General features: G+C 44.7%; 2 protein-coding genes across 9 annotated transcripts in view; one reads left to right on the top strand and one right to left on the bottom strand.

Moving 5' to 3' along the window:
* MACROH2A2 (macroH2A.2 histone) overlaps positions 1–15,609 on the top strand; it is a 27,546-nt gene extending 11,937 nt beyond the window's left edge. For all 7 annotated transcript variants that reach the window (XM_080597341.1, XM_080597339.1, XM_080597340.1 and 4 more), the window contains 7 exons: positions 3,682–3,788; positions 5,097–5,294; positions 6,898–7,008; positions 8,665–8,764; positions 9,711–9,800; positions 11,767–11,941; positions 14,895–15,609. In XM_080597341.1, coding sequence (XP_080453467.1) covers positions 3,682–3,788; positions 5,097–5,294; positions 6,898–7,008; positions 8,665–8,764; positions 9,711–9,800; positions 11,767–11,941; positions 14,895–15,060 — 947 coding nt within the window. In that variant the 3' untranslated portion in view covers positions 15,061–15,609. The remainder of the gene's footprint in view (positions 1–3,681; positions 3,789–5,096; positions 5,295–6,897; positions 7,009–8,664; positions 8,765–9,710; positions 9,801–11,766; positions 11,942–14,894) is intronic.
* A 393-nt stretch (positions 15,610–16,002) lies between these two features.
* Positions 16,003–21,581, bottom strand: AIFM2 (AIF family member 2). Of its 2 annotated transcripts, none has more exons than XM_080597338.1 (8): positions 21,245–21,581; positions 20,559–20,674; positions 19,512–19,631; positions 19,028–19,120; positions 18,614–18,722; positions 18,373–18,525; positions 17,436–17,636; positions 16,003–16,462 (listed from the first exon to the last, which is right to left on the bottom strand). In XM_080597338.1, the coding sequence occupies exons 1-8, from the start codon at positions 21,417–21,419 to the stop codon at positions 16,308–16,310; spliced, it is 1,122 nt and encodes a 373-aa protein (XP_080453464.1). In that variant the 5' UTR covers positions 21,420–21,581; the 3' UTR covers positions 16,003–16,307. The 2 variants fall into 2 exon arrangements, with proteins under 2 accessions (XP_080453464.1, XP_080453463.1); XM_080597337.1 differs by having other exon boundaries at positions 17,436–17,639.
* Positions 21,582–24,864: the final 3,283 nt, after the last annotated feature.

The raw sequence follows: 24,864 nt of genomic DNA on the forward strand, positions 1-24,864 counted from the left end.
GTGAGTGTGTGCGGGGCTGACTGCAGCTGTCATCGTCCGAGTCAAATATCGGCACAATGTGTGCCGTAAAGCACCTTCCAAAACATAGGCAAAGAGTACAGATGCATCTTGCTTAGGAAGCAGAAGAGTTGTGAACGATGTGCTGGTCAGAGGAACTGATCGAGGTGGCAGTGGAAAGCCACGTTCTCTAAATTAGGGAAGAAACAACGCCAGCAAATGCTTCCTCCTTCAAAGGACACCGACTGGCATGCTCTTCTGTCTGGCGTGCTCATCTGCCATCAAGAGACAAACTGAGCAGTTGGTTTTCCGCTTGCCAATGGAGGACCAAAAACTCCATCTGATGCATCTTGTCAGAGCAAAAGGTATTACTGCGCAGATTTGTACGTGGTAGCATAACAGGAACTGTCAGAGCTTACCTTAAAGGGGAAGTGGAAAACCCGATAACCTGTCTGAAATTGGTCTGCTTCTGTGATCAGTAGTTCTCAGTTGTCTTCCTTATCGGTCCAACTGGGCGCTTCACAAAAGCAGGCTGGGCTCAACTGACCAAATAACTTTGGCCTGACTGTGATGCTTTTAGTTCACACATATTCCAAATCTGTTGATCCATCAGCTAAGGAAACCTGTCTTTCTCGTGTATGTTACAGGATGAGACAATGGCATCCCGTTCAGGTCATAGCTTAGCGGCTGCTCGTGTTGGTTGCAGGACAGCTAGGTTCTTCCCTGGTCCTGAGTACTTATCAAACAGGATTAAGAGGGTCTACTGAAAAGACTTAAAACCTTCTCTTTGGGATCACTTAACTTTTGCAAGATCCAAACACCAGTGCCCAGTCTTCTACTCTCTTGTAGCCTGAAGTCCAAGAAACTCCACATTTTTTTTATAAAGGTAGTTGCAGAGGATGAGATTTGCCTTGATTTTTTTAATTACTGATAATGTGATCACCTACATATGAACTTAATCACCTAGGTGCTGTGTAGAGTCGGGTCAGTTCTGGACATGGTTCTGCTACCTATGTTCAATTCCTTTATGAGGCCACGGTGAAATGCGGAGTGTACAAATGAGCTAGGTTGCTTTTAGCCATCTGTGCTGAAGATGTCTGAATTTGAAGTTAAGCTTCCAGTGTGGAGGCTTCTTGTGTGGATTTTGAATCTTGAGGGAGCCAAATTATTTCAGAATTCACTTTAATTCTTGATGTCTGCTGTTGAGAGGACATAAAATAATACCAACTTATGTCTGAGAATATCCAGATGCCCGATTTCAATAGAGCTTGCTACAGTGAAGGGCTTCATTATAGGAGTTATATTCTCAGACTGCAGTCTCCTTAGAGTTTAAATGACCTTAGCTGTCGAGATGTTTCTACTGGAAACATAAACCAGTTTCTTTAGGGATCTGTTCTTATCAGCAGAGGATGTGATAACTGCAGCCTCCAGATTTGATTGTTTTTTCCTTTTTTGCAAATGCCGTTTTATGTTCTTAAGACTGAGTCCCTGCCTTCGTTCCGAAGTCTCCAGCATTCGAAAAATATGCATATAGACAATCATTAGAAGGAGGTAAAGCAATTATGTACCTATGCAAATTATTGGCATCCTTTGGTAAGTTATTTATATGCATCGTCTGCGGTCTGCCCTACATCATCTCTGTCTTGGATTCCCTTCTTCCTGGTGTCCTGTGGTGTATGAAAAGTGCCTGGCGTTTGAGTGTTCTGCGTTTTTTGCTCTCAACATTAGGCAGAGGACATTTGAGTGCACCATCAGGATGCTGCTGGCCAAAGGACCCAGAACCTGGGGGAGTGGGGTGAGCACACGGTTAGCAGGATGTGCTTGTTGTTGGCACATCTGAAAGAACTTCAGTTCCCGTCCAGGTAAGTATGTTTTTTTAATTCCTGCTGCAATTTCCCTCTGCTGTCGGCATAAATCTGCACAACCCCATGGAGAAGTATGGGTCTTCTTTCTTGCTCTCTGCTGGTCTGCACACAGGATGGCAATCTGTTACTGCTGTCTGCTACTGCGTTAGCTCCACCAACAGAGGTCAGGGATCTGCAGGCTCCAGCCCTGCAGCCCCACGGGGGTGACCATCACTGGACAGTGCAGGATCTCTTTTCCATCTCCTTTAAAGTCTAGGTCAGACACCTCGGAGTTGGGAAATGCCAGAGCTGAGGTCTGGCCCAGCTTTTATTGTAGACCCACTGTGGTGTTGTCTTGATCCTGTTTTTGACTGTCTGCTCGCTGCTTTTTCCTCAGGCTGGAGGCCTAGTTATGACAGCCATGGTTCTGATAGCTCCTAAAATTTAAATGCTCCTCTTTGTAACTTTAATAATGTTTCTTGCAAGTTTTGCATGAATAGTTGTGAAAATTTTCAACAGAGAATGACTGTTTCTTGAGCAATTTGCTGTGAACATGCACACAACTTGAAACAATGGCTCTCAAATCTCCAACATTCAGTTAAATATGCGTGCTCTAGCAGTGAAAGCTGGATGACAAGTATGCACTTTTGTTATTCTAACAGAGCGAAATTGAAAGCTTGTATTTTTCCCATGAACTGAGAGCTAAACCTCTTGTTGAAATCCTTTGGATTTTAGCCAGAGAGCATTATGCAGATTCCCACTAGACTTTCCATGGAAGTTCTTTCTGTAATAGTTACAGTTCTTTATATAATTGATGAAATGGGAGTAAGATATCATAACAGAAAGCTGGTGGGCTGTAAGTTTCTTACTCCTGTTATTGACAAATGTAAAAACAAAAACAAGACAGAGGCACTTGATACCTTTTTAAACAAAATAAGGTGCAAGTATGACTTTTGATGGTTATTTGGAGCAAAACATTCCCTTCTCCTTTCTTCTTGGTGCTTCAGTAGAGTTCTTACATGAGAAATAAGTCATAAATACAGCCTAAACTGTGTAAGTTAATTATGCTGACTGCTACAGTTTGCTTAGAAAGATGTGTCTGTGTTTCCTCTATACCAATTAGAAAACCCTCAGCGACTTCAGTCACTGTCTAAAAGTTACTGCAAAAGTAGAAAAACTTTTGAAATGACCGCCTGTTCCAGGAGACCTAGAGAACTTTCTACCAATAGATAATGCATTGAAGCTCTCGTGTTGTCTCTGCTTGCATCTAAGTCAAACCTTATGTATCTTGTTCTGAAATGAAGCTTCTCACAGATTTTCAATGCCCTTTAATAACGAATTGCAGCATCGCCTGGCTAGTTTGTTGGCTTTCAAAGTATTTCTTTAAATGCACCTCAGTCTTTGTCTTACCTGGTCCTCAGAATCCTTGCTGTTTTGTCACAACTTTCTGAACAAGGTTTGGGGTTTCATTGCATGCTTTGCTGTTCTGTTACAGGGTTACTGCTAAATTCTGGACTGCTGATGTACATTTTTATAGGGTGTTTGTTCTTTTTTGAAAGAGAATTCTGACTTGGGAATCATAAAAGAAGTTATGTGAACCAAGCTTAGCATATTCTCTACTAGCTGTCCTTTAGGAAATTAGGAAGAACAAATTCTGTTACGTAATCTTAAAATATATTGAATGTTATTTGGTTTCTGCATTTCCAAAGCAAAGATCATTTAAATCAGTAAAATACCCCTGAAAAGGTAAATAGATAGGAAAAGGGAACGTAAAATGAGTATACAGGGTGTACAGAAGTTACATTTTTGTTACTCATTTTTATCTCAATGTGTTTTGCAGCTGAAATTCTAGAACTAGCAGGAAACGCAGCAAGAGACAATAAGAAAGGAAGAATTGCCCCCAGGCACATCCTTCTGGCAGTAGCAAATGATGAGGAGCTGAATCAGGTACTTCTTTACATTGCAGTGTGTATTATCTGCTGTAGCATGAATGAAGCTGCTACCAAGAAAGTTAGAAATACTAGCCTGACACATGAATGAAACACAATTATTAAAGTAGAAGATGACAAGATGTTGCCAACCCAAATTAAGAGCCAAAAAAAAAGGGTTCTGTGATATTATATCTGAAATCACTTGGATATAAATTTGGTTGCTTCCACAGCCTGTGGGTTGTGTTGAAGTGGGAGAACTTGATGCTTAATTTTTAACTCGGTGATATCTGATACTTAATAAAAATATGCAAGACAGACGACCTTTTCCAAAAGCTGTAGAAGTGTGTGTGTTTTCTATTACACTGTCTGCGAGGCCCATCTTGGATGGGGAGCTGGCTCACTCTGCTGTAGCTGCATCCAGCACTGCCTCTCCTTCCATATGTCTGAGTCTTGTTAGCACACAGACTGGTTTTGCAGTGTGTTTTGACTCTGACGATCACTTGTGGAGGGAGAAGAGAGGTCATGGCATGAGTTGTGAATTGCAGCATTCAGGGCTGCTGGAAAGGATCAGTCAGCATCAGAGGACCTTTTCTTGGATGGCCTTGTGTAAAGATGGATGACATCACTCACACCTTGAAAGGTTCCTGCACCGAGTTTGTCTGCTTTAAATAATGAAAATGTGGTGCCCATGAAGTCATCCAGCTCTGCTTTCTGTTAAGGAAACTGAAAACTCAAAACAGAGGTGATGAGAGAAGGAAAAGAATTGGAACACTACCAGCCCATTCCCTGCACCATAAAACTGGTCACTGGCCTGTGGAACAGATCTACTGCTGTCAGTTAGGATCGGCCAGGTTTTGTCCTCTGTGTAAATACTGCTGCTCGTTCCTGTTGTTGCAAAGCAGGTTCTTGGGTCTTATGCTTACTTCCACTGCATCTGCTTTCCTGTGAAAGTGGTCTACAGCCCTCCTCCAGCAGCACTGTGGTGCAATTTTTATTTACTTTTTTAAAGTAGTCTGCAAGTGCTTATATCCTCTTACCCTCACTCACTGCTTGCGAGTCACCAAGGTGTGCTGAAAGACCAGCACTGAAAGACAGAAAAGAGACTGATCTGTAGAGTAACAGAGTTCTCTGGGGTATGCTGATTGACCTTGCTGGGACTTGCCAGTTTTTTCTCTAATTGGGCTTTCTTGTGATACACAGAAAAGGTACAGTGCTTTAGGAAGTGTGGGCTGTGTGTTTGTGTGTTTATGGAGTCAGCAAAAATTGCTTGAGTGCAGACTTAGAGAATCTGTAACGAGCTCCTTTACGGTGCTTTTCCTTGCAGTTGCTAAAAGGTGTGACTATTGCAAGTGGAGGTGTCCTGCCCAGAATTCAGCCAGAGCTCCTGGCCAAGAAACGGGGTGCCAAAGGCAAATCTGAGACTATCCTTTCCCCTACTCCTGAGAAGAAGGGAAGAAAATCCATGGTGAGCAAAAAGAGTGGGAAGAAGGCAAAGTCTAACAAAGCCCGGACACCCAAAAAGGTAAGCATGAGGCAGATATGTGATCCTGGATATGTGAGAGAAGGTTTGGATCAAAACCAACTGAGATGATCAGGAGGAATAAATTGGTGCCTCTGCATTAATTGTTTGTTGCAACTGGAAATAGGAGGTAGGAGTTGATAATAGACACATCAGGAACTTATTTCTCTAAACTTAGAAATAAAGGGGAAGATGCTTATCACAGTATTTTTATTATGAATTTCTATAACAAAAACCTTTAAAGCTTCAAGGGAAACTTTTCAGGTATCCATGTCACCCTCTGCAGTACCTTCTTGGTAACTGTAAAATTTTTATCTCCGCAGTAGCTGTGTTGCAGTGAGCTCTAGCTTTTAAAATACAGGGAGCAGCATTTAAAATCATTTTCTGTTTGAGACATCTCACACCATCAGCCTTTCACAGGCTGTTAAAATTTTTTCACTGTCTGGAGAACTTGCCATGACATGGTACATACATGTCATTTTTGACAAGCATTTTGTTTCATATATTCTTAGCTGTGCTGTTACCAATCTTTTTTTAAGAGTTAGGAGAAGAATAAGTGAATCGGAACTTGACCACTGCATCCTCCCTCATGGTTGCCCGTCCTCTGTCACCATCCAAAATGGTTTAATTTGGTAAAGCAGTAACCCAGATCAGTGCTCTTTGTTTGTCATTCCAAAGCTTGTATGTTAAAACATTGCTAAATTTTGATTAGGCTAGGATTAAATCATTTTAAACTTTGACCTAAACTTTTTAAACTTCTTTTTTTAAGCACATCTTTCTGGAGACCTCTAAGCTTTGATACATCTCTGTAGTTGAGAACGTGTAGAAACAACTTCTTAAAAGAGTTGCGTATGCAGAGTTGTGTATTAATTAGAATAGGATGCCTCTGTACTGAATTCATCTACCACCTTACTTTGAATTGTGCACATGCAAAGTTTGGACTTGTTAAGAGTTAGCTTCCTGACTTATCCTCACATCTCTCAAAATTTAGTTGAAGGTGTGCTCCAGCAGCCCAGGTAGCAGCAGGCTTCGTCCTTCTGGAGCTAGGCTGCATGAAGGAATGTGTCTCACAAAGGGGGTTTTGCATTCAACCTTCACCTAGTAGTTATCTCATTTAGTCGTTCCATCTGTTTGTATGGAGGTGTGATTCCCTTTTGTCAATAGGGATTGAGATTTATGAATCGTTATCTGAGGCTTATGGTTTCTTTCAGATGTTTTTTCCTTCAGATTGGAGCATTTGTCGGGGTTACTGTTTGATTCAGTGTGAGCTCTGTTCTCTTAGCAGCAAAACCAAACACACTAGCACACACCCACCCATAAATACAACCTTAATTGTCAGTAAAACCACAGGTGGAGGTGTGTGCCCCTGTCACTCAATGTCTACAAACATATGTAAAGCCTCAGATGAACCACTGATGTTTTAGCATTTTATAGACAGTGAAGACCTCTGTTATTACCTGATCTTTGGGGAGTAAAAAGCTATGAGTAATATATTGCTCTGAGAAGATGAAATTTGTATTAACTCATGAAATCTGTTACTGAATAACATTAAGCGTTAATTTGAATTCAAGAGTTTTTGTTTCTCCCCCCCTCTTCCCCAAATTAGAATAAACAAAAGGACAACGAAAAAGAAGGAGCTTCAAATTCAACATCTGAAGATGGACCCGGGGATGGTTTTACTATCTTGTCCTCCAAGAGCCTCGTGCCAGGACAGAAGGTAATACAACTTATAATATAACAGATTGGGATCATAGCAAAGAAGCCTAGCATAAACAGAAGGATGCTTTAAATCTAATACCCGTAAAAAAATCTTCTCTGCCTTCTTCCTTAGTGGTCCCAAATTTAAGGCCAGAACTCACTCAAGTCATAGGTGGGGCAGAGGATCGCAAAAATACGTCTGCAGATAAAAGATTTCCAAGAATAATGCTAGTCAGCCTCTCTTCTCTAGAGACTGATTTCTTGGCTAAATCTATGGCAGAGTTTTGTTCCATTTGGATTTGTCTGAGTGTCTAGCATACTGACAAACCAGGTTTAATCTTCTGGGCTATTTATCATTTATTAAAAAATAAACTATAATTCTGGGCCAAGCCTGAGGATCGCTCATCAAGTTCCACATACTGGTTTGTGCCAGAAACCTGGGCACTCGGTCTGAAAGTGGGCCATGGGGTGCCTTTCTGACTGTTCAAAGTGATCAAGTCTGCTTCTCCATCTCTGCACAGACTGTGACACCTTGCCTGGCCAGAATTGCAAAACTGTCCCACCAGAATAAACCATGTCAGTGGGGTCCAGCCAACTGTCTGTTCTATTCTTTCCTTCCTTATATAGAATAGTAAAGATTTATTATTATTATTATTTATTTTTTTTCAAGTAGTAGGTTCATCTGGAAAAAGCGTTCTTCCTGAAATTGCTTCTGTAAGCCTCCCCCCCCCTCCACTGGTGTACCTTTATATGAAGCAGTGCTTAAAAATTCAGTCTACCCGAACCCATCTCATAATAAACCAGTGGTCTAGTTTATGCCAGATGCATACTAGATCCAGAAGACCGCTAAAAGCAGTAATCTTGCTAGGTGGATGAAACATGTATCTCCTTTGTCAGAGTTCTGTGTTGTCCTTAGTTCCCCCAGAACCCGTGCAGATTCCCCCTTTCTTCTCTAAAATGGGCAGTGTTTATTTTTCTTATTAGGACATAAATTCTGTAGCGTAACTTGTAAGAAATTAGGTGTGTCGGGCACATGTTCAGCAACTGTAAAGTCTTTTTAATAATTTCTAGGATTTCTGTCCTCTGTTGCTGCTCAAAGTGATGAGGCTGTGAGATTTGGGGAGCAGCCTTTTTTGGGCTCCTTAAGACATCAAGTTTTGGCCAGTTCTTGTGTCCTGATGCATGGGTGGGTAAAACATTCCTTGTTTTATTTACATCAGGAGCTGAAATGAAGTTAATTACATGGGTGGTGAAGTCTGTATGGATCAAGATAGGGTCCAGCCCTTCAGTAGTAGTTCCCCCTGCAAATATTTTACAGGGGACAAGAGTTTCTATAGAGGACAACCTTTTATTTTTAGTATTTTCCTCTTTTAAACAAGAGGGTTTCCAAAGTGACCATTTTTTCCTTCGAAGTGTGATGCTAGGACATGAATGAATCTTATAGCAGTAATTTCCTGTGGAACACGCTTCCAAGCTATGGGCACGTCATGAGACATCAAGCGGTGTACAGACTAATTAAAGGTTAAAAATCAGAATCAACCATACTGAACACAATAAAAATTGTGTGAATTGTGAATCCAGCTTTTTTTTTTCCAGCCCTTTTTTTTTTGTATGAAAGTACTTTTAGACACATTACTAATTTGATTCTTTTTACTCTCTCATCCTTACCTTGCAGCTTTCTCTGACACAGAGTGACATCAGCCATATTGGCTCCATGAAAGTAGAAGGCATCGTTCACCCTACAACTGCTGAAATAGACCTCAAGGAGGAGATAGGTGAGGCCCTGCTACGTGCAGGGGAAAAAGAAAAATCTAAGGTTGCAACAGCAGCTGGTCTCCTAGCTGCCTGCTGGGATTCCATCCAGTTTCATCTGGATTTTCCCCAGGCCATATAATATCACTGAACACTTCTGAAAATCGGGCTGGAACTGAGTAGATATAATATGCTAATCACTAATTTATCTTTTTTTTTAATGATGACTAACAACAATGAAAGCACAGATTATCTGTTGCTGCATATGTGCAGTAAAGGTGTAGATAATAATTATTCCAGTCTTTATTGGGTTATTTTCTTTTTTACATTTGCTTTTGGAAATTCTGTGAGGAAAATCATGTACAGTAATAACACTTACAGTTATGCTTTTCCTTACAGGAATTTTGTATGCTTCAGAAATACCCATGTACAAAGCCTCATACTGCTCTTGTGATATAAGGAAATATTATTACTGTGATGTAAAACAGGGGAATTGCCATGGGGGGTGTAAAAAAGATATGTAGCCAGTTGCACAGAGGGACTGAATCCACTAGCAGGCTTTTTGGATCCTTGTATACAGTCAGTCATTGAGGACTTCACTGGCATCCCAGCTGTGTTTATTTCAGGAATTGTTTCAGGAAAGTAGTAGTGTTTGTATGTTGAGTTGATTTAGAAGACTGAAAATCTGAGTCTGGAAAATCCTCCTCTTCACTTTTTTTAACTATAAGCCAAAGGAAGTCAGCTTTCTTACAGATAGCTATGTTAATGTGCGGTAATAACAAAGAAGTTTTTTGTGAAAACAATAAAAAGTAAACTTTATCTGTGGCTGATAGTGGCAAGCATAAACATCAGCTGCTGCTGATAGAGGGAAACATGACAATATGTGCACAATGTCCTTTCAAATCACATAGAATTGTTTTGTTTTGCTGGTAACTTGAAGCCAAGGCATTTTGCTCTGTTTCCTTGCAGGCAAGGCTTTGGAAAAGGCAGGAGGAAAAGAGTTTTTAGAAACAGTGAAGGAGCTTCGCAAATCTCAAGGACCTTTGGAAGTTGCTGAAGGTAAAAAGGATATTATGCTTTGTTTGTGGAAATGGCTTCTTCAGTATGTTTTTTTCTCTTGGCATTCGAAGCTGTTCTTGATTATTTATGTGCCTTTGCTTATGTTATGCAAACGTTTGTTTCTTCTTCAAAATTGTTGCTGATACAGGCTACCTGTTTGGGGGCAGGAGAGGGGAAAAAGGGAAGAGGGTTAGGATACCTCTGTGCTGTGCACATCCTGTCTTTGGGCTTTTAGGTACCACCTTGAAAAGTTACAGCAGGATGATTAATTTACCTTAGGCAGTTTCTGTCTGTGGGAGTCCAAAAGTTATGGAAAAAATTGTGCTATCACCTCAGTGCCTCTTTCCTCTCCTACTTGTACCACATTTCTTAGGATTAGCTCTCAGTCTATGAGCAATTCTAGTTTACAAATTACCCTCATTTATGCATATTTGATGAACAATGCAGTCACAGCAACTACCTCACTTTGTTTGAACGCCAATAAACATAGATGTGATATAATCTATAGAACTGGCATGGTTTTCAAAGAGCAATTGCTGCTCTTCTACCAGGCATTACAGCTACAAAATAGAAATACAAATTACAAAAGAGCTCTCTTCAAATGTTTAATGCGTGTGTAGCAGTGAATAGTTAAGGGCTTGAGATTGTCTTCCTTTGTAGACAAATTTAGCCAATTTATAGGAGTTGAATGTGGGTGAAGATGGGAGAAGTTACAATACATCTCTTCGTGCCTTATGTGGCTTAGTACCTCAATACTAAAAGCACTGAAAAAAGCATGTCAGTACTTTAAATGGTTTTGTTTTTCAAATTTCCTAAATGAACAGTCTAATTATAGAGAGATTTTTGTACAGTACATTTTACTTCACTTTTGCATTGCATCAGAAATACATGCCACAACATCCAACTAAACTACTTCTCTCTATCAACATCACATAGATAAGACAGTTGACTTATTTTGTGCTCTTAAACTAGTCCCAGGAAAGAGGATAATCTTAGTTTAATGGAAGGAAAATGTACTCTGTCAAGCACTGTGTTGTGCTGTTGTGTTTGATGTTGCCACATCTACTGGTTTTCAGGCAAGCACTAACAAATGGTTTTTAATCACTTGAGCTCCAGCCTAGGCCTTGAATTCAAGTGCTGTTCACAGGTTACCTGTGTTGTCTTCAATCAGTTTGCTCCTTAGGTTAAAGGCCTGAGGCTTCTCTTCTGGTTGAAATTTAAGTAGCAGAGTGAAGCATTAGATGGAATTCTTCTGTGATGGTGGACAAGTGAATAAATCCAAGTTTTTCATCCTTGGGCAATAATTGCATGACTAATTTCTGGGGGTTTGACCTGAGAGTCCCAAGGCTTAGATTTTAAAAGTGCTAAAAGTCACAACTGCCACAAAAGCAAACTGATGCTATGCTGTGAATGTTGCAAGTCCTGAAAAAATGAGTCTGAGATTTCTAATTGGACCTTACTGGTGGCTACTTTCAATAAACATCTTTGATTTCTGAGGTTGTAGTCTGAAATTACCTGTCCGTGAAGGGAATGCAAGTATTACTAACCCTCTGGAGCTGTACAGATGTTGCAGAGTATTTGTGCAAAGCATTCAGATAAGGCCATGACAGCACTGCAGGAACGTCTATTGGAGAATTAACGACATTGTATTCAGTGCAAGGTTTTGATACTTTGCATAAAAAAGAACGTGCAGAGGCCATGCAGAATGAGAAAGCTATAAAATGTTATTGAATAACTGTCTGTTAACCAAATGAGCCCGGGTTCTTTAGAGAATAAAGAAACAACTGATCACACAAGTAATGATAGTACAGTCAGATTATGATTGCAAGTGAGTCATTGTGGCTTACTTTCATTCCTAATATCTTTCTTTTGGGAGAGGCAATGGAATTAAGAAAGTACTTGGGATCGAGAAGTCATTGCAGGGTGATTTCTTTTCAAAACTAAATGTTGTATTTTCCTTTGATAGCTGCACTTACTCAGTCTAGTGGCCTAGCAGCAAAGTTTGTCATCCACTGTCACATCCCGCAGTGGGGCTCAGACAAGTGCGAAGAGCAGCTTGAAGAGACCATAAAGAATTGCTTAACAGCTGCAGAAGACAAGAAGTTGAAGTCTGTGGCTTTCCCCCCTTTTCCCAGTGGCAGGTATGACTTTTTCTGCATAAGAGGATTCTGAATTGTGTAACAATTGTATGACTAACTATCAGAGCTGCTGCTGTGAGAGGGAGCCTGTGTGTAGAGAAATGAGCGTACTCTCAGGAGAGGAGAGCTGAGCTGACTATGAGTAGAAGAATGAAAGAGCATTCTTATGTCCCTTCATTTTACTGTAGTGAATCTTACTAAAGCTCTGCTGGTATTAATAAGGTTACACTGCCACCATACTGAAGGTAAGTGATGCTTCTTGAGCTAGGTAAACGCAGAATATTTACTTAAGTCATCCCAAGAATATATATTAAATACACTAGTCACACAAATGATTTCTTTCAAAAGAAAATCACCGTTTCTTAAATACAGTTCTGCTCTAAAAAGGCAACTATGACACCAACTGTAAAACTTCACATTTCTTTCTTAATAAATAGCAAATAAAATGTACTTGACTAAGAAATTCAAAGGTGGTGTGTTGTTTGGTTTTGTTTGTTAGTTGTTTTTTGAAGGTGCTTGGTCTCTGATTATAAGAAACCATACACAAGCCTCACTAACTGCAGAAGTTGTTCTTTCACAATAGGTTTTGCACGCTTATGAATAATTTGAAATGTAATTACTGGTTTTCTGCGTGATGCCCAAGGAATAGAATGTGTACGGCACAGTCCAGTTGCATTGGCCCTGTAGTGAATGAAATGAAAGTAAAACTGTTTTGACCAGTGAAATCATCACATCTTGCTGAATAGAGAGGAGGAGGAAATGCCATTTTTAGACAGATGTTTTCCAAAACAACAGTATTTTTATGGACCAGGATAAAAGAGTAGAGAGGCAATGTACTTTTACATAAATTGCTTTCCTTTACACACAGATACATTTTTTTTTTATTTTTAGTGTTCAGTCAAAGCAAAGTGTGACAAATTGTTCTATTGCTTCTTTATTAAAGTTCACCTTTCATTCTGTGAATTTTCCTTCTGTCCTGTCTTAGTAACTGTTTACAGTAACCGATATAATGTAGGTAAGGAAGCAGTTGATGGGATGTTTGAGTTGCGCCAGGGCTTTTCACATGTATAATCTTATCATAGAAAGTAGAGAAATGGAGTTTAGATTAAGTTATTTGTGCTATGAAGTGAATATAAACCAGCTGGAAAACATTTTCAAAAAGTCTTTGTCGATAGCTTGTTGCCACAAAGATACATTAACTGGGTTGTTACAGAGGTTCGTCGTGGGACCAGAACTAGTAAAAGCCTGTCTGTCAGTGGTCATTTAGATGATAGTGAGTATGCATATGACAGGTGTTGATGATCATTTTCCAAGCTCTTTTTTTGGACAGTGTTTAATATATATGGGATAAGTCTGAAATTGCTAACGTAAAATTGAGTAAGAAGTGAGTCGTACTGCACTTAGGAAGGGAAATACACAAATGTACAGCATATTATTATCCGAAAAGGGGAAAAAAAGAAAGCAATTTAAAAGCTGCTCTGGATGCTATTAAAAATACTGTGATTTTTCAACTGTAAGCATTGTTAGGCACTGGAATGGCGTATCTGTGTTCTGGAGTGGGCCCGTCACTGAAGATCTTTGAGGATAAGTTAAGACAAACTTAATTGAGAAGCAGAAGAGTTGTGTGTGATCCTGCCCGAGAGTAAGGGCGTGGTTGTTCTGGCTAAAGTTTTTGGCATAGATCTGACTTCCTTTGGAGCATTATCGTACAGTAGAATCTAAATAGGAGGCATTAAACTTGAGAGCAAGCAGCAGTTACGTTCAATGCCTATCTGCAATCTCAGCCAGGTCTTAACTCGCCTTCAGACAATTCAGCGCACCCCAGTACAGTCTCACCCAGACTCTGGGAGCTGTTCGGCTTTCTACATGCTTACGTAGCAAGGAAACTACATCCATGCTCTTTAGGGTTGTGCAAAATCAGCAGAACTGTCACAGCCATTGTCAGGCAGCAGAGAAACTCCATCAGGGAATGCCGGAGAACGTCTCTCTCTCTCCAGATCTCAGTGACAGAGAGACACATCCGTCACTTCAGGAAAGGGATGCTTTCTAGGTCGAGGAATCTCTTTGGTGTTAGACAAGTACAGCAATGTGGAGACCTTCCTAAGCACAAAGTACAGCAATGTGCAGACCTTCCTAAGTGTAGGCATAGCATAAGGCAGGGTGTTTCACAAGGTATGCATCAAGCTTAAGTAGAACAGTACTTGAAATTGTTTTTATAGCAGTCATATTTCGTATAAACAAAGATGAAAAGCTGCTGACCTTCACAGTAACTACTCTGTGCTGAAATGAGGGAGAAGGAACCGAGCTGCAGCTGAACAGTTCTGTGAGTTGAAAAGGGAGTACGAGAGTGATTAAGATACAATAAAACTGAAGTCTCAAGGACATGGGCCCGGTGCTCCAAGAAGAGTCACAATTCAACACTGCTTGCTGTAAAATTTGGTAGTGTTTCAGTTAGTAGCCTGGAGAGTATTACCGTAAAAAAAATGAAGGAAGGAATGGATCTTGGTTTGAATTTGTAACTTCATTTATTTTCACTGAAGGCTCAAGCAAAGTATTGTTAGTGACAGGGAAAGGAAGTCGGATGTCATCTTTTTAAAACAATTTTGTTTTCAACTAAAGAAAAAATCCTTGAACTTTTTAGCCTGCCCGGCATGGCATAGACGAGTTTGATTCTAAGGTAGAGTGTTTAAAATACTTTGTGTAGTTATAAAGAGTAGAAGCAAATGAAAACGGTGACAGTGCCAGCAAGGAAGCTAACACAGCAGCAGATAAATGTTGTTATCAGAAGCTTGGGGTTTGCTTCTGGGATGTGCACGTGTTAAAACTGTAACTAATGCTGTCTTAACAGCAACCTGTAGTGGGTATGGCTATGGTTTGTTCCTTTCGGCATCACGTGTGCACAATATTTGCACAGGCAGCTGACACTCTTGTTTTGTTTTCTTCCCCTGTCCCGTAGAAACTGCTTCCCAAAACAGACGGCAGCCCAGGTGACTCTCAGAGCTATTTCCACCCATTTTGACGGCACCAGCTCTTCCTCCTTGAAGAACATTTACTTTCTGCTCTTCGACAGCGAAAGTATTGGCATCTATGTGCAAGAAATGGCCAAGCTAGACACTAAGTAGCAACGGCAGCCAAATGAAACTTTATTTTTCAACAAACTTGAGTAGCATTAAAAGCATTAGAGGTGGGTTTTATTTTTTCAATGTGGTGAGGAGGGGGAGTGGTAGTAGTGTGATGTGTTGTGACTTGATGAAGAGCTGTGACTAGAGATGAGAGGGGGGTTTAGTCCGATTTCTTCATGATCTTAGCATCCTCTAGCCATTTATATCACCTTAAGCAATTGAGTTACCATCTCTTTTTCAGGAGTTTTAGTGTCCCTTGTTACTTTAGTTTAGAAGTTTTTAAAGAGTAACTTCAGTTTAGATTTGTAGTGATGAATTTTTCACACACACACTTTAGAGAAAGCTCTTAAATATTCTGCTCCCTTTTCCCCTCCCTTGAGGGTATATGTTAAAGGTCTGCCTCCAGCCCGCGGGGGGTGGGGTGGGAGGGAAGGATTTTAGAAGTGACGCATGAGGAGCTTCTGTTTTGCTTTTAATTCACAATAATCTCTGTAATTACTGAGAATATTTCATGTTGATTTTGTTTGTTTTATAAGAAAAAAAAGAAAAAGATGTGTCAAGTATGGTTATTGTTATAAGCCCTAGTTTTGCTCTGGAAATTTCTCACCTTTAAAAAAAGAAAAGCAGCATCCCTAATTAAGTCCGTGTTATATCACACTTAGTACACAAGTAACCAGCTTCTGGCAGAAGTATAGTGCTGTGACTTAATTAAAGCTGCTGGGGAGATGCTGGCACAAAGCTGCATTATATTCTGCTGAGTTTCAGGATTACCACAGCCTTTTCAAGGCTTTAGGTGGGTTTTGCGCAGGCAGTGCTGCAAGCCATTCTTCCTGCGTGCTGCAGAGCAGATGCCAGGTCTGTACCCGAGTAACAGGCAGATACCTCTCTAGAAGCTAGAGTAGAGAAAGCCAGGGAAAAACCACATAACAAACAAGCCACGCATTTTGAAAACCACAGTGTTTATTGTTACAAATGGAGGTAAACCAAGTTTCTTGCTCAGAGCTATCTCACCAGGAAAGTAAACGAAATGTTCCTTCCTTGTTTTTTATGATGAGAACTTTGCTCATTAATTTGGAAAGTGCCTCCTTCCCCTTTAGTGTAACACAGGGCCCCCTTCAATGTGTTACACTGAAGGGTGGCTTTCGGAGGTGGTGTGGGAGACAGCATCGGTCTGTCCAAGCAACAACAGTGCGCCCTCACCTTCTTCCAGTTGTTGACTTCCTTGCTGGTTTGTTTCTAGTCCCCTCTTAAGAGGGCATTGTCTGTCCCATTGTCTTCCAGCTCTTGGAGACAAACAGGTCCCGGCTCTTAGCAGTGGTCACCAGGAGGCGTCCCACGTAGTAGCCGTTCACCTGCCCTACACCATCATTCTTACCCATTGAAAGCAGGAATGTTAGGGAGCCTGGAAAGAAGAGACAGCTTAAATTAAGCAATTTCAAACCTAAATACCAAACCATACTCCATGTAGGTGCTGTACTTCCGCTGGCCCCAGCAGCCTCCTCCCCATCCATGTGCTGCTGAGCACAGTAACCCATGTGCTGTGTGACAAGGAAGGGAGCAGGCCCAAGGAGAACAACTTGCAACTCTCTCTACCATCTGTTCTACTTTTATGAGATTGCCTTGTTCGTTCCCTCTTCTCACGAGGCATCAGCCTTTCAGAAAAACTGAAGGCTAGCTCTGCTCTCCTGATGGTGTAACAGGAGATGCCAGGCACTTCTCTTGCTTTAGAGCTGCACAGTGGAAGGATTTGGCTGACTCTCTGTGTAATGTAGAATGACTTTGTCCTCCCAGGAGGGAGTCCAAGAGGTAAACAACAAAATTTAAGTGGAGAAAAAAAAAAGTAGACTGGACAACCTTTAAAAACCCAGCAGCTGTCCAGATATCTCCCATCCATATGGAACAGCTTTCACGATAATTACAGTAAGTATTTGCAAATCAGTTGCTTATCAATGAGAACCATTACCTAGCTAGATTTTTTTTTTAATAGATTTTTCAGTTTGTGCTTGTTGTATCATTTAAGGGGAGAAGGAAGGAGAAAGTCAAGTCCTCTCCTTATTTCTAGGATTTAATTGGACAGTAAGGAACTTAAAGAAAAGGAACCAAGACTGATGAATGGCAGACACCCACCAGTAGATTAACTAGGAAGACGTTAGTGAAGAAAGGACACGTTCTCTACCTAGACCGACGCATGTAATTAACTTCTGCAGGGTCTTTGGCAAGAACTAAGATAAAGCCTATATAGTCAAGCCCAATTGTGGGTTCCCCCATCTCTAATTAGCATCCCATGCAAGTTATGATGCATACATGTTAAAACGGCTGTTCCCTGCAGAAAAGCAGCTCAACAGCTAAAGCCAGTTGCTAAGAGATGACCTTACCTGGCTGGTAGGTTTTAAGCGGCTTGTGTGTCAGGCTGTTGATGATATTTGTCACCACGATGTTGGCGTGGAGCCCAGCGTGGTAGGCCATCTTGGGTTCCTTCACGTCTGCACAGTCCCCGATGGCGTAGATGTTCTCGTAGCCTTCCAGCTGGAGGTGCTTGTTAACGTGCAAAGCTCCATTACTCGCCAGCTTGTCTCCTGCTTTGCCAAACAGTAAGTTTTCAGGTTGGGGTTGTGTACTATGCCTGAGACCCCAAAATGCTGATATTATCAACATGTCATTGACAAAAAGAGGGGAGTTAGTTTTTCATCCTCTTATCTACATCACACAAGAGATGCTTGTTGCCTTGCTGTAGTTAATTGTTGCACATTCTGATACAACGAATTATCCTTTGATATGTCTGGGAACATGGAATCATGAAGATCTAGCGTACACAGCCTGAGAAAGGGACTGGGTAATGGTCACACCACTCCATAGCTGTAGTGGGCTGTAAGGGATGCAGACTGAGGGTGTATTACTGGAAAACTGATCCGCTGAATGCCCTGTGGCACTGATTGTGCAGCAAGAATGCCAAACGTGCTGAGCCTATTTGTGCTCAGAACTCTGCAAGCGCATTATCTGGGAGGAAATCCTGGCCTTGACGACAGGAGTTGTCACCAACTTCTAGGTGTAATCTGCCTGACGCTGAACTAGGACACTGAGGTTCCTTGCAGGTATTAGCAGGAGGAGCCGAAGAAGATGGTAAGCCTTGTCATCTGTAAGTTTCTGGAGGTCACGTTTCACAGTTAAGTATTTAATGTGATGTTGGAACATTTGCTGTGTCATGGAAAAACCGCTGCAGGTTGTGTAAGTTTGATTTCTAACCTCACAGTACTCAAGTAGAAGACACTGAGGAACTGTGCTGCTTTTCCACGCACGGTGTTTTTCACTTACCAAATGCAGAGGCATATGCTGAAGAGTTGATCTTTATCCCTGTGCACAGGACCACCATGTCAACAGCCACCTCTGTGCCTTTTTCTGTCCTTACTACCATGTCCTTCTGGAACTGGTTTGTTGTGAGGTTTTCCATGTTGCTTACCCTTTCACCTGTTGGGACAGAGAACCCTGGGTCACAAACCTTTACTAGGCTGAAGGAGGAGCAGCTTGTAGATCTTCGGAGGTGATAAGTCCATACCTAATAGGAGGCGCACTCCTTTCCGGAGAAGAATCTCCTTCACCTCCTGACGGACGCTATGGAGCAGCTCTGCATCAGCTAGTGCAATTTTGGAGTGAATGAGGGTGACCTGTTGGGGACAAAATAGCAAATGGGGATACAGGAATGGGCCAGGACACCACGTATGTGGCAGCAGCAATAGACAGCTTCCTTCTGTCCCACTAAAATGCCCAAAGAGAGTGAGCTTGGTGAAGGGCATCTAGTGTCAAAAATTGCTGGTGACAGGCTATAAGGGTGCTCCCAGAAGAGGAGGCAGTGGGGAGGAAGGTTGGCGTTGCATTTGAAGCTCCTGATTTGCAGTGATCTCCAATACCTCCAGCAGGCCCAACAAAGAACTGTCTCAAAAACAAGTTAATGTAACTAATGTGCTGCTACCTCTTTGGCTGGGTACTCTGTTTTGATCTCTGCAGCCATCTCGACGCCGGCAGCTCCACCTCCCACTACCAGGATGCGCTCAGCTTTCTCAATCTTGAAGTAAAGAAGAAACCGATGTTATGAGAGAAAGGTTTTGTGCAGGAAGCCAGGTACCTTCAGCCACTCTGCAAGCAGACCCTTCTGATGTATGGCGTCAGCCTAACACCAGTAAAACACCTAGTTTGTTAGGAAGAAACAAAAATGAGAACCCCATGTACCCTCCCTGCCTATACTGTAATACTGTTGCGCTTTTCAGGTCTCCCCTTGTGCAGGTAGTGCTTCCCCCAGGGCGTGCAGAACACCAAACGAGCTAGCTCATGCTCCTTGTCCTACCCCTCCAGGCATTGTGGTCTCCTTCTCAGACACAGATAGCTCCAGCTACCCATGGTGGCGCGAGCTGAACTAAGGCAGGGAAGGCTTCCTGGGAAATAAGTTGATTCCTCACCTCCTTAACCATGTCTTCATAGGTCTGGATGGCGCTTTCCATGTCGATGACTTTGTTGAACTTCCCAGGGAACGGCCCATTGCTGCCTGTTGCAAGAATGAGATGGGAGTAGTGAAGCTCCTGGGAGGGCAGAAGGTGGAACGGGATGTTAGACTTTTAAAAAGGGAGTCTGAACTACCACAAGCTTACAGGCAATAACCTGGTATTTGCGTCAGTCGCTGAAGCTGCCATCACAGAGGGCTCCAGAGATCAGCTGGAGCTCTGAGTTTGGAGTCCGGAGGGACACAAATAACAGACTGACCTCCCACCTTCACCCTCTTCCGAACAGAGGTGAGATGCTCGGGCTGAGAGGAGTTCCTGGAGCTCCTTCCCTGTGTTTATTCCTGTGGTTAGATAAGGATCTGAGCTCCAGGGTTAATTGAGCTCTAAATCCAGCCCTGAGAACAAAAGCTTATCTGAGCACCAGGTGGGATGGAGTATTAGCGGCACGCCCCTATTGCAGCACAGATCTAGGCCGTTGTTTGGGGTCAGGTATTTCAGCCAGGCCGAGGGGCGATCAGATCAGCGTTCTGCCCTCTGAGCGGGGGGCAGCGCATGGGTCAGGGCCCAGCCGAGCAGCATTCCCAGCTCATCTGACTCCGGGGGCAAGGTCTAGTTTGTTTTTCCCAGGGCACAATTCTGCCCAGAGCACGCAGACGTGCGGTGATGTGCGCACCCTCCCTCCTTTGGCAGGGTCACGCTCCCGTTCCCATTCCCAGGCACATTTTCTGTGACCAGGCGCCCCGTGATCCTGCTCATCCTGCTCCCTCCCCTGCCAGAGGACCCCAAACACAAAGAGCTGCCTGCAGCCTTATTTCCAAGTTCCTTCTACAACCAAACCCAAGCTGGTGTGGGTTTGGGGTACTGCCTTCCTGCAGCCAAAACCCAGCCGAAGAAAACCCGAGGAGGAGAGGCTCGCAGCACACCCTGCTGCAGCCTGACGTTCAGCGTCAGCAGGCGATCCCAAAGGGCTGCCAGCTTTCTGGTGACGAGTTCTTGCCCACCCACCTCACCATCGCTGAGCAGGACCAGCTGCCTCGCGGGGTCTATGCCGACAACCTGGCCTTGTCGGAAGCTGTCGCCGAAGGTGACGGAGTAGGAGATGAAAGTCTTCCTGGCAAATCCTGTGGTAGGGGGAGATGGTAAGAAAGAGATCTTCCTCCGTGTGGAGGTTTAACAAACCCCACAAGGTTTTGGCATCATTCTGACAATTGTTCCTAGCCCTGAAAGCTGAATTTCCCCCCTAAATCCCCAGCTCCTGGAGAGGTGGGGTGAGCCTGGTGCCCCAGAGAAGGCCGAGCCTGTCCCTGACTGAACTTTGTCCCGTGTGCCCTCACTGCTGAGCGAGGCAGCATTTCACACATGCCACCCGTTTGCTCCTTCCATCCACCGAGAGTTTCACTTCAGTGAACTTTTAAGTTCTTGAAGAAAAATAAAAAAAAGAGCATCTGGATAATTATGCCTCATTTTTCCTGTGAGCCATGGGATTAGCTTAACACAGACGGTACATGGGACCTCCCAGAGCCAAGTGTTTGTTTTCCAGGTGGAAAACGTCAAACATTTCAGCACGGCAGGGGCAGGGGAGGCCCCTCCATTGTCCTGCTCCTCGTTATTCCCCTCAGGGCCCCGAGGTGTGGTACAGGAGCTGGCCGCGAGGCAGCAGGCCCACGGCACTCACGCTGCTCGCCTCTTACCACTCTCCACGGAGGCCCGCAGGGCAGCGACGTTGTGATGGAAAGCATCTCTCATATCCACCAGCACGAAGGGGACGGCCCAGGCCTTCAGCTGGCTGGCGGCCGCCGTGCCCCCGAAGCCACCGCCGACGATGACGACGCGCACGGAGTCATCCACCGACAGCCGGGAGCCCATGGCGGGGGCTCGGCACGGGGCCGCTTGACGCTCCTCTTCGGGGTGAGGAAGGCTCCAGCGCAGCGCTGCTGGGGCTGGCCCGCCTCTTACCCGCCCCCTGACTCAGCACAGCACCCCGCGGGGCGTGCCGAGCCGTGCTGAGCCATGCCGAGCTGTTCCGAGCCATGCCGAGCCGTGCTGAGCCATGCCGAGCTGTTCGGAGCCATGACGAGCCGTGCTGAGCTGTGCCGAGCCGTGCTGAGCCATGCCGAGCTGTTCGGAGCCATGCCGAGCTGTGCTGAGCTGTGCCGAGCTGAGCCGTGCCAAGCTGTGCTGAGCCACGCATCCCCGCAGCTCCGGCTGCAGCAGTGTTTTGCGAGCTCCAGGCCCCACCTGCAGACCTCGAGCTCCTTGGGCTACAAGCATGTTTTAAATGGTTTTCCCTTCGGGCTGAAGAAGAGGTTTGCAGTGAAAAGGACGCCCAGACCTCAGAAATCTCCCCCGAAGACTTTTGGCTCCTGCGGCATTGCGGATAAATATAGCCGGCCGGCCCCGTGGTAATTATAGCTCCCGTGCACACTGCTGGCAGAGCTGCCCCGCACTTGATGTGAGGGTTTGGAGGCCGCCTCTGCTCCTCGTTCCTCCTGCAGCACCCACCAGCCCCGTATCGAGGTCTGGAGCACTCCCCCCAAACCTCACCCGTGGGGATGGAGGAAGGAATTTGCATTTCTTCAGGAAAAACGGGGAGGTGGGCCCCGAGCTGAGCTCGCTCCCTGAGGGCTGGTTCTGCCCGTTGACTGTAGGTAGCCAAGGGACAGAAAATCCCAAATCGTGCCCACGCTTTGGGGTGGAGCAGCATTTTCAGGGCGTCCTGGTAGGATGCTGCGAGGGAGGCAGTGTGGCCGCCAGAGGGTGCAGCCAGCTCGGCATGGGATGGGGACGTGCTGGGTGTCCTCCATCGCAGGGAGGCTGACAAAGGCCCTGCAAGCATGGAGGGTGCCAAAAACCTTAATTAGGGATATTTGCACCGGACCTGCCACAAAGCAGTCACTGTTCCTGCCCTATCTCTGCTGGCCACAACGCAAATCTCCTAAACCTGCCTCCAAGACAAAGGCAAAACATCCCCAGGCGTGGCCCTGGGTGGGTTTGTTTTTCCTCTGTGTGCCTTCAGGTCGAGCCAAAGCCGGTGGCAGGGGCAGCTCCACACCCCAGTGAGGTTTCTGCTCCCGGGCAGATGGGGTGATCATGAGAATCCAGTTTAATACCAGAAGGTCAGGGCCACCGTTGAAAAACAAGGGGAAAAACTTCTAAGGCGGTGAGCTGTAGATGCACCAACAAGAAAGACAAGGCCAGCGGCACAAACAGGACCCAGAGCAAACAGCGGAGGTAAAAGGGGCCTTTGTGACCAGCTCGGGAAACCTCACGTCGAGCCCCAAGCAAATGGGGAAAAAAGTCTGACTGCTCAAGGCAGTGTGGTCGCGGGGAGCTCTCTGCACAGAGGTGTGTGCTCAGCGTTGGCAAACGTGGTGTTTGACAGCATTTATCCGGCCGTCTGCAAGCAGATGGCTGCAGAAAGAGCTGGCTAGCTTCAAAGAGGGTTTGTCTCCCTTGTTTGTAAGGGAATAGAGCATAGGGAAGGGGCTCCAGGGGATGCTTGTCCCACCTCTGGGATGCCCCAGAAGCGGTGAGTTTAGCATCACATCTTGTGGGCTGGGGGGCTGCCTCCTGCCCTCCTCTGCACGTTCACAGTCCCCCCGTCCTGCTCTGAAAGCAGGCGCAGGGGTGAGAGGTGCTTTCCTGGAAAGGTGCCGGCATTTCCCGAGACGTTATGGAGGGATTGCTTTCGGCCAGGCCTGTCTCGGTGTCCTCCCCCAATCAGGTTTGGTTCAAGTCCCTCCGAGTGTGGGACTGTTCCCTCTGGGAAGAGCTCAGGATGCTCAGGTCCCATCTGTCCCCTCACCGACGTCTCTGCTGGGAAACCGGGGAAGACCTCTCCCTGGTGGAAAACAGGTGGTTCAGGACTTAAGGACTGCTCTTAGCGAGCTCTGGTCATTCCCGTGTGCCGCAGGGGTCTCTGCCACCACCCGGGGTGAAATTGGGTTAACCCAGGGCAAAGGATTGCCTGGAAAAAACAATTCAGGCCAGTTCCCGGCTGCTCTTAAACGTCAACACGGTCTGTTTTTTACCTTATAAATAAAATTTGCTTTCAACGAGAGTCAACAAGGCTCTGCTTTATTTATTCCCTCTCCAACCACGCTCATTTTTTTATTTCCAGTTCCTCGGTGACATCAGCTGGAGAAGCCCTGCTGCTGGCCGCCGACCACAGCCCTCGGCACCAAGGCCACCTTGTGTCGGTCAGGCTGGGCAAAATATCCGCATGCATTTACAGGCAGATCCCATGTGGAAAAAAAAGGGATTCAGGTAAAAAAAAAAGGCAAAGCTCATGGCTCTCTGCATTTCAGCTGGGCTTTGTATTGCACGAGCAGCTGTGGGGAGCTGGGGTCACAAAACTTCCCCCTGTTCCTGGTGGTGAAGCTCCTCTCTTGGAGGAAACCCTGCTCCAAAAACTCCACCAAATGCCTTTGGTTTTCGTGCAGTGCACATCTTCACCGGCCCTCTAGAGCCAAAGTTGTGGTGGGTGTTAATTTAAGCAAAACGCTGGCTTGTGGGAATTCATCACTTGTGGTGCTGTGATCCAAGCAGGTGCAAAGAGCTCAACCAGCCTTACCCAGGACGTTTTTTATGGGATTTTTATGGGACCTCGCTGGTCCTGCAGCACAGAACACGAGGCTCAGCACTTGGGTGACATCTTTCTCGTATGGGACAAAACCGGTGCTGTTTTTGGTGGCGTTATTCCTCGCGGGGTGCTGGAGAAGCAGGATGTGTGTCTGTGGTCGGGTTTTCCTCAGGAATGGGAAGGGAGAGGTCTGGGTTTCAAGAAAGAACAGCTTTCACCCCCGAATTGCGGGGCGTTTTCTTCCCCCTCCCCAGGATTTCATGGCAGTGAAAGCACAACGTGTAATAAAACTGTGTCCTTAAAAAAATCGCCCTCACAGACAGGCAGCCTTTGTCTGAAGGTGTAATTACAGGATAAATATGGGATGCGGACCAAGAAATGCGGTCTGGTCAGGCATGCAGCCTCTTAAAAAAAAAAAAAAAAAAAAAAAAACAACAGAAAACAAGGCTGTCATTTAATTCCGACCTGTCCATGTCTGCTGCAGCCCCCGGCCCCTCGCCCTGACCGCGGGGACCACGCCGAGCCCACCATGGGCAAGGCTGGGCCCGGGCAGATGGCAGCAGGGTGGATGGGGCACACGGTGGCTTGGCCATAGGTTTGCTCCTGGTCCTGTTGCAGAAATCCCCTCCAATAGTACTGGGGGATTAGCAAACCCAATCCCATTAACTCGAGCTGGAGCAGGAGAGGAGAAGGGGACGGGGGGTTAGGAGGGCCGGCAGGGCAGCAGGG

The sequence above is a fragment of the Anser brachyrhynchus genome (assembly GCF_964034855.1).
Source record: "Anser brachyrhynchus genome assembly, chromosome: 6".
In the NCBI taxonomy this organism is placed as follows: domain Eukaryota; kingdom Metazoa; phylum Chordata; class Aves; order Anseriformes; family Anatidae; genus Anser; species Anser brachyrhynchus.